Below are 17,356 nucleotides of genomic sequence, written 5' to 3'. Positions count from 1 at the left end.
CAATAAATTAGTCATGGAAAAAAAGCAAATTCGCGCGATTTTGTTGTATGAGTTAAAATTGGGACGTAAAGCAACAGAAACTGCTCGAAATATCAAATTTGTTTTTGGTGAAGAATCGGTTAATGAACGTACAGTTCAATACTGGTCTCAAAAATTTCATGATGGAAACAAAAGTCTTGATGAGGAGGGTTGTGAACGCTTTCTTCAGCTATAGATAATAAAGATTTAAGAACCATTATTGAAGTCGACCCATGTAAAACAACTCGAGAGGTTTCCCGTTGGAAAAAATGCGACAGGCCAATGGTCTTTATTTTTATTAATAAATCTAATTTTTAACTGATATATGTGTCTTTATACTCCATACATAAAAACCGTAATTATTTTTGCACCAAACCTAATACCTACAAGAGCCATAACATCATATTCTTCTCTACATACGAAACGGAGGAATGATAAATTAAGGTAGAATGTCGGTTTGTTCATCGGCTACAAAATTCTAACTATTCTAATATACTAATTCCAATAGTTTTTACTGTAAAATTCTTTGCTCCGTGATATTTTGGATAAACGCGTTGGTAATGTCGAGGTTACGCAACGTGAAGTATGATTTTGAGAGTTTTGACTCATCGCTAGACTCGCAATTGGAGCGAGAATATCCCAATGGAGCTGTTTCATAATTCAAACGTATGTGTGACTCTCCGCCGATAACGCAAAAATTTGGAATAAATCAGTGTCGCGAGATTACGGCGCATATTAAACGCACATGCGCTGGGAAATCGCGTCGTTAATTCTAGTCATACGTGACAGTTGTCTTATCTTTCCTTCGACAAATTAACGTTGCATTAGCACGAATAAATACCGCCGCCGGAACGGAGCGTAATATATAGTGCGATGCGCGCGAGTTCCCGTTCGTAAATTCTTCCTCGAGAGAAACCGGATAGTCATGTGTAACTAGATCTCCGATTTGTACCAAACGTAATTTCTCACAAGTGACCGCGATTTTTCGCGGTACGTTAAAATACCGCGCTGCGCGTTTTTTGTGGGAATTTACAGAAAGACGCGAAATTATTCGACGTTAAATACGCCGTGAATTTATCATCTCGTGGGACGACGTCTTGGTTTTCTTGTATCTAATACGTGCCTTTCTGTCGTGACAAGACAGAACGTTCTTGCAATCTGCAACGTGATACCGCACCGTGAGCGAAGACCGACATCATCGAGAGTGCTGTACACGTACAATTTCCGCGAAGAACATGCCCTTCGCTCCGTGTCATCGGTTCGTAAAAAGCTCCGCCGTAAATCCGCGACGAAATTTTCCAAGAAGTAAGCCGAATTAATACGATTGTTTGATCTCGACAGAATGAAGAATTTTTACTGAGAAAACAGGCATGGCACGCGATACAGACAGATAGATGTGTGGATAGATAGATGGATGCTTTTATTTATCTTCTAAGCATTTTATTTTTCTCCAAGGACGTTCCTGCTAAAATTCTAAAGTTACTGAAGCGGTTTAAACCACAAGGATACAAGAAAAAGGAATGAAAATAGATATAAACATAAAATAAAATACAAATCCGCATACACCGTGTCTGAATATGCTATTCTGTACTAATATTATACAAAAGATACGAAATATTAATAAAAATTAAAAAATGATAAACAAAAATAAAAACGAAATAAAATATAGCAAAATACACAAGGGTTACGTTGCACTTTATATAGCAGGTTTATTCCGCTTAATTGGTTAGCTGTGCGTCCGCACAACAATGTAATTGGTCTTTATCATATGTTATATTAAGAGCTTTCAAAAATAAACAAACGACCACGTTGGAATTCAGCAGCTCATTTCTTTACTGTTGAAAACGAGTGGTGAGAAGTCTCCCAAAATAAAATCCAGCATGTTTTTTATTTCCATTCGCGTTAAATCTTTTAAAACGAACGTTATTATTAGTCATTTTACGAGAGTAGTTCGAAAAGTTCTCGGTCTGACACAGAGATGGTGCCAGGAGAGAGTATCAAATGACTATGATTTTTCTCAGGTTTGATCTTTCACAGGGTCATATTTCAGACAGATGCGTTCAATAGTTCATTTGTTGTGATCGAGTAAAACAAACAAGTATTGGTGTTTCTCGAAAACTGGATAAAATCGAATGTCGCGTAGTGATAAAATACTTCGTTTTAAAAGATTTAACACCAACGAAAATAAAAAAATGTACTGGATTCTACTTTGGGAGACTCTTCACCATCAGTTTTCAACAGTGAAGAAATGGGCTGCTAAATTCCAACGTGGTTGTTCTATTTCTGACAATGAACATTCAGGTTGCCCAAAAACCGCTACGACTGAGGAAATCGTCGAAAAAATCCACAATATGTGTTAAATGATCGACGAATGAAAGTGCATGGACTTACTACCATTGCGAATGTCTCGATAGATTGTGTTCACAATATCTTATACGAACATTTGCATACGAAAAAGCTTTTAGCGCGATGGATGTCGCATTTTGCTAACGGTCGATCAAACATGCATTCGGATGAATGTTTCTAACGCATATTTAAACGTAATTCAACCGAGTTTCTGCGACGAAACTGCGAAATCACTATTGATGAAGTATGGATTCATCACTACGCTCTAGAGACGAAACATCAGTCCAAACAATGGGTGGAAGCATGTGAAAGTGCTCCAAAAAAGACAAAAACACTTCCATTAGTCAAAAAGATGATGGCGACTGTTTTTTGGGATTCGCAGGCTGTGGTGCTTAGAGACTATTCGAGAAAAAGGTAAAATCAACAGAAAGTATCATGCAGCATTGCTGGAACAACTGAACGAACTATTAAGACCAAACACCCTCATTTGGCAAAGGAAAAAGTGCTTTTCCATCACGACAATGCATCCGCTCACATTTCTTCAATTGCAGTTGCAAAACTCCATGAACTGTGCTTCGGATTGCTGCCACACGCACCGTACTCACCAGATTTAGCCCCCAGTGTGACTTTTTCCTACTCCCAAACATGAAGAAATACCTCGCTGGAAAGAAATTTATTTCAAATACAGAAGTCATCGCTGAGATGAATGTATATTTTGAAGGGTTGGAGGAATTGTACTATACTGAAGGTATAAGAAAGTTAGGATATCGTTGGTCTAAATGTATTGGGTTGAAAGGGGATTACGTTGAAAAATAAAAAAGAATGTTGTCAAAGATCATGTGTTTTCTTTGTCAGGCCGAGAACTTTTCGCACTACCTTCATAAGTTGAAATGTCTTGAATGCAGGGTTGGAAAATAACTTACTTGTAACGAAGTTACAGTTACAGTTATATTTTTTTGGTAACTATAACTTAACTTCGTTCTGCTTTTTCTATCTATAACTGTAACTTAATTTAGCTGCATTTGTTTGATAACTAGTAACTAATGTAATAGTTACTTTAATAAATACTTTATATATTTAAAATTTAGATTTCTAGCAGACTAGCACGATAATGCGACGTGCCATGCTTGATATCCAATAAATATACAGTTATTCTGACTGTATTTGGAAAACACGCTATTGCGTTATCTATCTTTATCATTTATTAGATATAAAACAAGGATAAAATGACCGAATAGCGCTGATAGTCTCCTCTCCAAACGCAACCTGTATTTCTTTCAAAAAAATTATATGTCTATTGGACATTTCCGTCGCGCGTCGCCAGTCCTTATTTGTTAACATAACCTGCATTCAACGTGGAGTGCGTTGCATGGTTTCAGTCATATAAAAAATTCAAACAATAGATAAAACGTTTCAATCTTCGGAGAAGGATTGTAAAATGCCATGGCTACCAGAAATATTCAAGTTATAATAAAAACTTGGAAACGAGAGCAACTGGGCATATCTCAATTATTATTAATAGTCTTGAAGAATAAATATGAATTGCTTATTTGAATTAATGGATCCAATTTGTAAAAATTATATACAATATGAGGAATATAATAATCAACAAACTACTTTTATATAAAATTGAAGGAATTTACACAATTACGAAATTTAAAATAATAGCACAATTATTGTAAAAAAGTAACTGAAAAGTAACGATTCCTTATTTTCTAAATAACTATAACTGTAATATGTTATTTTTGAAAGTCAGTGTAACTTGTAACTGTAACTAGTTACTTTTTCAGTGAAAGAAACTATAACTGTAACTAGATACTTTTACAAAGTAACTTTCCCAACTCTGCTTAAATGTATAATCTTTTATACTATAAGATTTCTTTGTCTCATAAAAGTGCCTTTTACATGTACTTTTACTTAAATTATTAATTAAATTATTACGAAATTATTGTACTGAGAAAGGATGACTATTATAAACAAATTAATAAATAGAAAATAAAGATTTTTGGAAAAAATAACAAAAATTCAAGAGAGAAAGAGAAAGAGAGAGAGAAAGAGATAGAGAGAAAGAGAATGGAATGATAAGTCGCGGACGATACGTTCTTTAAATAAATCCTGATTGCTTCTCGTTCCATTATTAATTTTCTCCGTCTCAGATTTTCTGAAAAATCGAACAAGCTCGCCTTTCCTTTTTGATCTTTATTCCCGTTGCTCCGTGTAAACCACACTTTTCTCGCAAGCCGCAACGTGACGCCAGATAGCGGACGATATCAAGCGTCCGGTACACGTACGATTCCCCCGCGAGAGAGATAGGTTGCCGTATACGTGCGACTGTGTGTAAAGTCGACCACCAGCTTTATCTTAGAACACACCGACGTTAAACTTGGAACAGTTCGTCCAGACTTCGAGGAAAAGAGAGGAACGAGCGGACGAGAGAGAGAGAAAGAGAGAGAGAGAGAGAGAGAGAGAGAGAGAGAGAGAGAAAACAGGGGAAAAGAGTATTTAAGGACTGAACGAAATTAATCAAAGGTTCTAATTTACGACAGTAAAAAAGAGGTATCACGCCACTTTTCTATGAAAAGGGCGAGCTGCCGTGCTCCGCTTTCAGATTCATCATGGGGTGAGGTCGATATCGCGGAGCTATCAGGACACGACTGAGACATATGAGACGAACACACCATCGTTCGTGAATACATATCGTTCTTGTAATTCCATTTTGTTCGCCGAATCTCAATCTCTCTCTCTCTCTCTCTCTCTCTCTCTCTCTCTCTCTCTCTCTCTTCGGCTTGTCGAGTCTCCACGCGTTAAAGTTGAAAGCGCAGGGAAACATCTTTCACGATAACATTCTAAGACGAGAAATTGGAAGGACGGATTAGATCTTGCAGGATCTCGAAAATCCCCCGCGGTAAATATATCTCGATTAGATATATATTTTTCCATGTATTTTGAAATGAATTCATTAATATCACACGGAAACTAGACAAGAGGGCGGCTCTCTCTCTTTCTCTTTCCCTCTCGCCGCCTTCCTCGAACGGCATCGTAGCACGGTGATAAAAATTGCTTTGTCGGAGAATCGCTTTGATTAAATTAAGCCGCTTTATTTTACGCGGGGCATTGTGTGTGCTAACTAATTTTAATTAAATTTAAAATTCATATCATTTAATTCTTTGTGATCTCGAACGGCGCGGACTGGGACTTTCTCTTTGTAGCTGCAGCCGTTGCATAATCGTATCGCTGTAAAATTAAGTGGCCACGTGGGAAAGAAATACGCATATTGTATTTGAACGTGTATTTGTATTTACAACAGTATAAATAACACGCGGCTCAGCAGTCGCTCGAGCTGCATTGTTACGAAATTGTCAAATTTTAACACAATTTTATTGCTACCTTACAAGCACGTACGTGCGCGCGCATGTGTGTGTGTGTGTGTGTGTGTAAAGTAGCAATAAAGGTCTCAGTGCCGATAGGATGCATCGGAGAGGTCGATAAATCATTATTTCGTAATCTAATTATGTCCCTCGAATATCGCAAGGTCCGATAGACTTCCATTTATCATGATAATTAATCGAACACAATGCCGACTGCTATTCGCATTACTTACAATGGGATTTTGCCAATGGGCGTGTTAACGATTAATTTGTCCCGGAATTCGACATCTCTCCCGGGTGGAATCTCTCCGCCGGCCGAGGAGACGTCGCCCCCCCCTCCATCCTCGCTTCTCGTTGCTGCTTTTTTGATCTCCCCCGGATACTGCCGCTTTTTCCTCTCTCGCCTTTTGTTTCGAGCATAAAAGAACGATCCCGGGCATTCTGAATCGTGCGCGCGCGCGAGCCAGAGATGTAATTGCCCGTACATACCCCGCAGAGATCGTGGAATTTAAAAGCGGGCACAAAGTTCGGGCCCCTTTGTACGCATGAACGGTGATAATTCCCTTCCCCATCCCCCTGTCTCCAGCGACTCTCGCGTCCTCGCACGCGCGCTTTTGACCAAAATCGGTCCGCTCTGAATTTCCCGATTTCCCGATGTCGTAGTGGCGCCAATTCACCAGCGCCGGATATCGTGCACACCGGAGATCAGTGTCGCAGATTGTTTTAGCACATATAATTCCCCGCCAGCCCCTCCTCCCCCGATACACAATCGCCGTTCGATTTTATTTTAAAAGCAGCCGCTCTCCGCAGGGAACTAACGAAGCGGCAGTGGAGGAGAAGCCGGCGGGGAGCGTTTGCCGTTTGCGCGTTTGCGAGAACGGAAAAAGAAATTAAGATTAACCTCGCTTCGCCGCTCGCCCGTGCCGCGCCGTTATGCATTTTTGTTAATCGCACGTACACACGCGAGCAACGACGTGGGCGATGGCCCGGCGCCCCCGCGACTCATACGCCGAATCGTTCCACCGTGGCGGCGCCTTTAATAGGAGAGAACGGAACGAGCGCGCGACTAGTTAATCAATACGTAACGGGCGCCGCGGAGGTGTGTGTACTACTCGCGCTCGCTCTAAGGACGCGCGCGCTGGCGATCGTTAATTTTATTTCATCTCGATTCCCATTTCCGCAAGAGACAGCTCTTAAATAGGATTTGCGCGCTGCGCGATGTCGCGCGCGCGCGCGCGCGATGCTTATCAATAGCTCTTTCAGAACGGCATGGCGAAACTCTTAATGAGATCGACTAGAAAGATTTTGCCGCCGCGGCGGAGCGGGAGGGCGCGTGGACGGGGGAGGGGGTATGTAAAAATATTTGCACCGCGAAATCCCGCCAATGATATCTACGATGTCGAGGTTCGTTGAACGTGCGAAGTCTGCGGCGGGAGCGCTGAAACCGCGAAACGAAATCGGCTTCCGACCAAACAAAACGCGGCACCATGCGGACAAGTATCGCGCTACATCGCGGTCGACAGCGTCGTAAGCAGTGAGCTTTGCACCGTGCTGGGAAGCTCGCTACAATGTTTAGCGTCCGGCCGCGGAAAGAAAAGAGACACATAACTTGAATGCACGTGCTTCTATGTATTATTACTAACGGGGCTGCCGAGACGACGGACTCCGGACGACGAGATAGCGGTGAGCGGTAGACACCGTATCATTTCGAGCGCGCAAACAGCGTGTGTATCATCCGTATGTGTTTACGCTACTTTGATCATTAACTCTCTATAACGACATGTAACTTTGGAGTCACATATGTACACCAGCGTTTTTCAACCGGTGTGCCGCGACACACTGGTGTGTCGTGAGAGGATTTAAGGTACGCTGCGGAAATTCAAAGATCATTAGTTAAATTATTTTCGCAAGCAGTTCAAAGCACAATAAGTATATATACATCAGAATTAAAACCTCTTTAAATTGATTATACGAATATATCATTGTTATAACAAATAAACACCGGCTTATTTATAAAGTGGGTGAGGTGTAGCCTTTGTTACAAATTATAATAAATTGTTTTGTTTTATCTTTTGGCCGTGATGGTGCATTTTGTTTGTGTTAATAAATAAATAAAAAAAGGTATATTCTGTTTTATGCTCTTTTTTTGATCATCATAATTTAAGTGTGCCGCGGAAGTTTAACTATAGGTTCAAGTGTGCCGTGAGATAAGAAAGATTGAGAAACACTGATGTATATACTGATGTATCTATTTTTAACTTAAATTATACACACATGTACAGATATTGCGGTTGCAAAGTTACAGTTTTTTTAGAACAAAATCTTTGACAATTGTAAATCAATTGTTAATTTATATCTGGAGGTTAATATTTGCTGATTTCATGTCATATAATTCTTTTTATACTCACGAAGAAAAATTGAATTATCAGGGATAATAATGTATGTTTCGTTTTATTAAAACTACAGATATTCGTCTTTTATTTTTTTATATTTTGCTTCCTTCTTTCAGGGAATAAATGTCCCAATTAGTGACGGAGTAACCGCACCGCGAAAATAAATTAATAAATTAATCGTATATGTGTTAAGCAATGTACACAAAGTTGATTTTGTTGGGAAGCTCGAACATTCAGGTTTTTAATTGTGCGATATTTCTCTTATTTATCAAAAGATTTTAATACATTCATTTTTGCTTCACTTATTCGACATTGTTTATTGGCTAACAATACGAGACTTTTATTTAGGATTTACTGCATTTATTGTGAAAAGAAAATTTCTTAATTGAGGATGGTTGAAAATGTCAACCGAAACATCTGGAACTTTCAATATGTATCATGTTTATTATAATAATTCTTAACGACATTCTATGCGGATACTTATAGACCTTATTAATTATTTAATTTGTTTGCGATATTTTCCAAAAAATTACTAAAGTATCATCAAAGGATGCAACAATTTGGATTAGTTTCTTATTATCAGCTTAGTCTGAAAGCAATTAAAGTAGAACTGCACACATCCAACATGTAACACAATAAACATTTGTTAACTATTAATTTTTAAGATGTCTGAATGATTGTTGTTGTGAATAATACATTTGTAATTATGTCGTTCCAGCATTTATCATACCTTTTAATTTTATTCGAAATTTAATTCGAATTTAATTCGAAATTTAATTTATTAAATAATTTATTTTATTTTATTTTATTTTATTTTATTTTATTTTATTTTACTTTATTCGACATTTTTTATAACCGATAATACAAGGTGTTTGAAATCTTTTAGAAACGAAAAATTGTAAAGATTAATCAGACCAAACTGAGAAGAAAAGTCAAGTACCATTTTGCAAAGAAGTACGTAAATTTTCAAGTTATTAATTAAAAAAGTCTCTAAATGTGATCATTTTCAATCATTAATAACTTAATAACTATTGCGATTTTTGCAAAATAGTATATAACTTTCTTCTCAGTTTGATCTAATTAATCTTCACAATGCTTCCGTTTCGTTTCCAAAAGATCCCGGACATCCTGTATATATAATAACATTTAGAGTAAGAACATGTTTAAAATCAATATAGACTCATATTAGCTGATTTATTAAGAACAATAAGTGCAACTGTTACAAATTTGGACATTGTCACTTTACACTTTAGATGTTTGTTATTTACAAACACATTCTTTACTTGATATCTTCAGATTTTTAATCATGTTATGCATTATAAATTCTACTATCGACTTAACCAGTAACTTCATCGGTGGTATAATTTACGCATACAAATAAACTCAAAATGGCAAAAAAAACACAATATGGTGTTTTACATTCTTTCCACTTGGGACACGTTATGTAAAAATCTCACAAGGGAACTGTCAGGGGTGTCCCTCACCGATTTGATTCTCCTTGAAATATGTTATAAAACAAACAAATCAAAGAGACACGTATTTTTTTATATCGGCCCAATCTCATGTTTAAGGGATGAAACAACCCTTTGAAAAAAAAACGGTCTTTTTCTTTGAGATCGAATATTGTCAAAACTATAAGACATACAAAAAAATTGTTTCAACAAAATTTTAATGGTTTGAAGAGTGCTTTGAGGATATGCAAAGAAAATTTTTTTTTATTAAATATTTTTTTATTTAACCACCACCTCCACCTCCCCTTTTTGCAAAATTAAAAATTTTTTTTCACCAAAGTAAAGGTTATTTTTTTCCAAATTCAACCATGTATAATAAAGTAACGTTACGAGGAATCATTTTCAAGAATTAATTGTTATTGTCTCCGTATATACGCTTATCTGTGCTATGTGCGCAGGTAATTATGGTTCAACCAGTAAAACATATATAAAAAAGTGCTTCAAATAAAATTTTTAAAGTTTTCTATATAACTTACAACTTTTCTTTCTTTCTTTCTTTCTTTCTTTCTTTCATTCTTTTCTTTTCATTTACGCACCCCTTCGTCCTAACGCGGTGGGGCTCCTGAACCTACTAATAAGATTCGAAAATATATAATGGCTTTTGGCGATTCCCTGGGAAAGACATTACATATTAAGCGCACGTAATATGAAGAAGACAACTTTAGGGTACTAAGAGAAGTAACTTAGAGAAGAATTATTTGTTTTAGAAGAGCACATTAATAGCCAAATATATGACCGAAACGTTTGTGAATTATAATAATAAAATATTTCTAAAAAATCATACGTACATCCAATGAACGGTTTATGGCTCATAGGGATTAAGGACTGATATTTTTGTATATATTTTCGAATATTTTCGTATATATTTTTACATATTTATGCTTTTATATTTTGTAGTTTACACAATAATTCATGAACGTACTTAATAATTAAAAGAACATAATAAATTTATATTTAGAGTTATTCGCTCTCATTATACTCATTACAATAATGATATTCGTGAAAAAAGTGTTTCAAACATAATGACTTTTTACACCACGAACATCTTATTACCGCTATATTGTTACAACCTTCGATGTCACATGTAGTTGAAGTTTCGTCAAAACTAAACTGTACAGAGTTTTTAAATTCTTTTGGCCTTTCGTCTGTATAATCGTTTTTAAACCACGAATATTTAAACAAGTTGTTATATCGTGGGAATGACAGTTGTCATCCCCATGTTATAATTAATAGAAGAACAGAGTATAAAGACTGTACTGACTGTGAATATTATACGCTCACGTTAGATACACGGTCGCCTTATATACTAGGCGGTGCACATTTTGTTTCCACGAACGTGACGAACTGATAGGCGTATCGTCACGTATATAGATAAGCATATATACAGAGGCGATAACAATTAATTCTCGAAAATGATTTCTCGTAACGTTACTTTATTATACATGGTTGGATTTGGAAAAAAATAACCTTTACTTTGGTGAAAAAAAATTTTTAATTTTGCAAAAAGGGGGGGTGGAGGTGGTGGTTAAATAAAAAAATATTTAATAAAAAAAAATTTTCTTTGCATAACCTCAAAGTACTCTTCAAACCATTAAAATTTTGTTGAAACAATTTTTTTGTATGTCTTATAGTTTCGACAATATTCGATCTCAAAGAAAAAGACCGTTTTTTTTCAAAGGGTTGTTTCATCCCTTAAACATGAAATTGGGCCGATATAAAAAAATACGTGTCTCTTTGATTTGTTTGTTTTATAACATATTTCAAGGAGAATCAAATCGGTGAGGGACACCCCTAACAGTTCCCTTGTCAGTAGCCTAACTGATAAAATCTGAATAATAATAAATCTAAAAATAGAAACCTGCGCTTAGGCGCTATATTCTTTTTTCGTCTACTGAATTGTAATTGGTCAACAGGATCTTTTTACTGGGTCTTTGCTGCAAATCCCACTAACATCATTTTGTATATTTTTTACCTCATTTACCAGTATTATACCTCATTATAAATTGTTAGAACATTATTATACACTTCATTCACTTATAAACGTAGAGCTTATGTTGAAGTGTCACACTTCATTACATAATTTTGCTCATTTCCGTCACACTGTCACATACTTTTACGCCTGACGTGTCGCTGAAGGCAGCCGACATGTACAGCTTTGAAGAGGAAAGGACAGACTGATTATATCTTCCTCCTCACTCTCATCCCGTTTCCTCTCATTTGAGCGAGTCTTCCGATACAGTATGGAACTCATCGATCGTAACACAAGGCCTCGTCTTCTTTCTGTTGCAGGTTTATTCGAGACGAACGGCGTGCTGGTGCAAGGCACAATGTGCGACCACGAGTTCGTCAGCTCAATGCAATCGACACCGCAGTACGGACGATTCTACTCGCCGCGGTACCCGTCCTCCTATCCGAAGAACATCCGGTGCTCCTACCTCTTCCGGGCGAGGTAACTAATCTGACCTACTCCTGAATCCGCTCGCTGTTCCGGCCCTAATCCATATATAATGCATCTCTACGGCTAATCTCCGTCCTGGTCATACATCTACTGCCTTCCGCGTTTAATGACGACAGTTCGTGATTCCGCTCGCAGTTAATTAACACCCAATCTAATCGGACGACGTTCGATCATTTCGGACTCGGCGACTCCCGCCGATAGTGCGCCGTTAGCATCGACGTAAGAATGCTTGGACGGAGTATTCCATGAAGGATAGGTCTAATTAGCGGTAAGGGCAAACTTACGGTATTCCGAGCCTTCCCGCCGCGACTCTCCTGGATATATTTGGCTTTATATCAGCTGGAGCGCTGGAACCGTGACATTTGCAGCCAATTGAGGTGGCATCTTTGAAAGGATTTGCCACATATATACTTCTATGTACTTCAGCAGACTGCTAATTCTCGACAATGGAATAGTGGTGAGAAATAGACGCCTTATCATTGGGGTGCACATAGTGTGTATGTGTGATAGTTCACACTATCTGTGTGAACGTGCCACGTGATCGATACGCAACTGCTCTAATCAGGGAAACAGTGCGTCGCACACGTGATTAGTTTCATCAAAACTGCAAATATAATTATTGTCTCACACTTTCTCATGTTTTGCTTCCTTCTTTTGTGCGTCTTGAATATTTATTGGCTATCGATGAATATAACTGTTCGTAATTAATAACGGTATTTACAAAATTCTGATTATATTATGGGTCATAAATTTTAATATTGACTTCTGCAGCGACTTTCAATGTAATTTATACATGTATTATTGAACTCAAAATGATATATGGCGTTCCACACTTGGGATACATTACGACGTAAAGTAGCTTAGTTAGTATATAGAAGTTTGTGCGTGGGATGTGCTGCATCAGTTTATCGGAAGTTGCCAATTTGTTGTAAGATATGCACAAACAAAATTAATAAGCCGAATGAGAAATATCATAATTTTCCCCTTGTTGCAAGTCGGTACATCCTACATTGCCTACATAAACCTTACATTTGATTGCAAAACAATTTAGACACAATGAAGTAAAATATCCAGCTTTGAAACGAAACCAAGTTGTTTCAAATGCTCATCCGCGATCAAATTCAATATATTCAATCTCTCAGCAATTTCTTGTGTTGTTAAATGACAATTTGTATTTACCAATGCCTTTATTTGGTCTTCATCAGCCTTAACAGGCCTTCCAGAACGTGGTGCATCTTTGAGGTCGAAATTCCCAAAACAAAATTTCGAAAACCAATTTTGACACTGGCTTTCAGTCAACCTCTTGTCAAACCTTCTTCATACACGGTACACAATTTTTTTCTTGCTTGCGCTACATTTTTGCTTTTAACGATAATAAAAAAGCAAAATGTGACAAAAATGTCCACGTTATTTTCCCATTCTTTTTATATGACGCCAAATAAAAACAACCTGACAGATTCCAAAACAACTTTCTTTCAAATGAAGCTTGAAATGTGCATTATAAAAATGTAAAATGATTTTCCGGTTTAGAATGGGGTTAACTGTTTAAAAGGGTAATTAATACCATCTATTTGAAAAAACCGAAATTACTTTCCGAACAACCCAGTAAATAGCAGCATAATAAAAGGCTAATCCTTATATCGTGCACATAAAAGATTATTGTGCAAATTATAATAGCACCTCCCAATCCTTTTAATATGCGCCTTATCTCATTGTGCGTCTGAACCGTTTTGGGACACCAAGTGTATACGCTCCGTCCAAATATTTTTACGAGTGTACGGGTATATTAGTGAGAGACAGAAAATGAATGAGACAGTGACAAGGAGGATGTTGAATTTTTAATGGTTGCGCAGAAAGAGCGTGGAAAGTCGAGCCCTTTCGGTTGACGCAGAATTTTCCTGCCGCGCCGCGATTCCGTCGTCATCGGAAATTTTCCGGCTTCCTGCTGGCGGCTCAACTTTCGTCGTTCCTCATCTCGGCTCCTTGTTACACAGCCGCCGAAAGTTTATGCCCGTTCTGTCGCGAGCCGTTTCGCAGTACAGCGGCATAAAAGCTGCACCCGCCCTAGCCCGGGACAGAGCGGGAAAAAGCGGCAAGTTCTTGGCACGATCCCTCCGTAGGAAGCGCTACGCCATTCTCTAGCCGGTTCCGCGAAACAACGTCGAGACCACTCGCCCACTCGCTCGTTCACTCGCTCGCTCGCTCGCTCGCTCGCTCGCACGCACGCTGAGGCCCCGGGCGATTTGTGCGCGAAAATGTAATCCACCAAGTGTCGAGCGACGAAACGTTAACAAGCGGCCTGTATTAATCCGCCGGCGAGTGTACGCGCCGGAAGAGAGAAACATTATTTATCGCGTCCCCTAATCTCGAACTTGTGCCCACTTTTACACGCTACGCCTGCGAGCGCCATAACTCACGTTCCGTGCCGCTGAACGGTCATCAGTTTCGCGAATGTCTGCCGCGATACGTGCCCCGAGCTATCAAAGGAAATAGTCAACGGAGTCGAGTCAGAACGTCGCTCAATCGTGATGAATTTAATCGTGACGTCGCGCCGCACCGCGTCGGGGTCAGCGTGCGGATATGATTTCCGTACTATTGTGCACCGCTGCTTAATTGCAGTAATTGTATCAAAGTAACATTCGCGACCCTAATACATACATACGTCTGACAGCTATGTCAACGCAATGCCGCTATACGTGCCGCTATAAAGCTGGAGAATACATATGCATGTGTGTGTGTATATATAATATATATATATATATAAAGCTGAAGAGTACATATATATATATGTGTGTGTGTGTGTGTTACACATACACATATACATATATACGTATGGGTGAACGAGGCAGTTTATCCGCTAGGTATTCATGACATTCGCTCTATATTAACATGCTGCACTGTTCTCGATGGTCCCTCTTTGTCATCCGACGATCGCTTTGACTGTTCGTTTCGTCCTGTGCGAGAAAGCCATAGACTTAAAGAGATAGACTGCACGTTTTTATGGGACAGCTGACAACGAGATTAAAGGGCAGGAGTATGCTAGGTTAGATTCTTTCCTGTCACACTGTATTCTGGGGAAGCGTGAAAGGTAGAGGAAAAGAAAAACAAAGAAAATATTAAGTTGATGCGAAAATAATTGCGATTTTTACATATGGAGTATAAAGATGCATATATTGGTTAAAAATTATATTTATTAATCAAAATAAAGACTACTGGTCTGCACACATTTCTCCCAACGAGAAACAAGTTTGTTTATATTCCTACAAGATAGAATTCTAGAAAAGGTAATGGTAACTAGAAAAATCGGTGTCAAATTTAAAATGATAAAAACCGCAATTATTTCTGCACTAACTTAATAGAACATATCCCTCAATGAAATTTCTCAAAACATTTTTAGCACTCCAACTTAAAAAGTTAAAAATACAAATTTAAAAATTTAAAAATTTGATTTAAAGCATGCTTTAAAAATTTAATTCGAAATATGCTATCCAATTACGATATCAATTGCGAATCCCATTCTTGTCTCAAACATGGTTTCTCTATTTAGGATCAAAATAAAAATACTGTTTCCTGAAATTATTTTCGAGAATTTTTTTTTTCATTCGATACAACGTCGGTATATTTTCACATAGGAAAAATGAATTGATTAAATTTTCAGCAAATCTGTAGCTTGCTAGACAAAACCGAGTATTATAAATAGGTTTCGATGTTGCAGTTCGCCAGTATCACAATAATGCCGCAATATACAAGAATTTTTTAATAAATTTCAAGCCTAACGCTGAAGCATTTATATTTTTGAGCAAAATGGCTTTTATTTTTCAATATAGTCTCTTTTCAGCTCGGTACACTTTGTCCATCTCTTTGCTAGTCTTCCGTCAGCAAAGTAGGTTGAGTCAAACCTTGCAAAATACTCGTTTACGGCAGCAATCACTTCCTCATTGGTCGCGAATTTTTTTCCTCCCAATTATTTTTTCATGTTCGGAAATAAAAAAAGTCACAGCGGGTTAGATCAGGCAAATAGGGAAGGAGGGATGGGGAGCCAATTCGTAGCGTAATTTATGCAGTTTGGCGATGACAATTGCAAATGTGTGAGCTGATGCGTTATCCTAATGAAAATACACCTTTTTCTTCTTCAGATGCGATCCTTATTTTCTACGATTTCTTTCTTCGGACATTCTAATAATGATGCATAATATGCGCCAATGAGAGTTTTTCCTTTCTGAAGATAACTGGTGAGCAATATGCCATAGCTATTAAAAAAAAACAGTCGCCATAATTCTTCCGGCCAGATGAAACATCTTCCTCGGAACAGGTTCGTCCGGTGAAGTCTATTTACTTTGACTGTTCCTTGCTTTCAGGTGTGTAGTGGTGGAATCCATATTTCGTCAACAGTTATGAATCGACGCAAAAGATCCTTTGTATCCCGCTTGAACCGGTCCTTTGAAGTGTGATACCGAATACATTTTTGGTTCAACAAACACGGCGTCCATCGCGCAGTCAGCTTTCTCATATCTAAATCTTCAATATTTTGAACATATATTCAGAAGATATGCTTCCGGCATCTACTATCTCTGTGATATTCAGTCTCCAACTATCCAGTATGATTTGATGCACTTTGTCGACCATTTCCTTAATTGTTGTAGTTTTTAGGCGATTCGAACGATTGCTTATCAGCAAAAACATTTGTACAACTACGGCAACTACGGCATTTGTTAAACTCGACAATCCAAACTTTCACCGTTGAAAACGAAAGAACAGAGTCATTGTAAGCAAAATCCAACTCAGTTTTGATTTCCGTCGAAGTTTTTCCCTTTTAGATTGAAGTATTTAATCACGGAAAGATATTCGATTTTTTTATCGTTGAAAAATATATTGACGCGCGTACTACAACTGTCTGTCAAAATAAAACTAAGCGTCGCATATGGCTGAACATTTAGAAGCATTTATTAAAAAGATGTAACTTTCACACCTTACAACAATTTCCGACTAGTAATGTCATTTTAATGTTCAGGCTCGAAAGTTATCAAACAACCTACGTAAGAATGTCAATATTAACGATATACATGTACATCCACGATCAAATTCAACAAGTCTGTTAGCATTTATTTACTTTAGTAAGTTACATAGCGCGACAGATCTATGCGAAGTACGCGAAATGTCAATAAGAGAGAGAGAAATAGATATCAAAATATGGGATTTAGATAACTCAGTCAGTAGAGCAGTCATCACATTTTCAACTAATTTACTTGAAACCACAATTAA

The 17,356-nt window shown here is 37.7% G+C and overlaps 1 protein-coding gene across 1 annotated transcript in view; it reads left to right on the top strand.

Moving 5' to 3' along the window:
• The window catches only part of LOC105183745 (Sol1), a 455,377-nt gene that overhangs the window by 98,775 nt on the left and 339,246 nt on the right, over positions 1-17,356 (top strand). Inside the window, exon 3 of the mRNA XM_025298993.1 lies at positions 11,926-12,085. Within this exon, the coding sequence (XP_025154778.1) occupies positions 11,926-12,085 (160 nt within the window). The remainder of the gene's footprint in view (positions 1-11,925; positions 12,086-17,356) is intronic.

This window comes from Harpegnathos saltator, unplaced genomic scaffold, assembly GCF_003227715.2.
Source record: "Harpegnathos saltator strain DR-91 unplaced genomic scaffold, Hsal_v8.6 scaffold25, whole genome shotgun sequence".
Taxonomy (NCBI): Eukaryota; Metazoa; Arthropoda; class Insecta; order Hymenoptera; family Formicidae; genus Harpegnathos; species Harpegnathos saltator.
The sequence above is the reverse complement of the archived record's forward strand: the minus strand, read 5'-3'. Positions and strand labels throughout refer to the sequence as shown.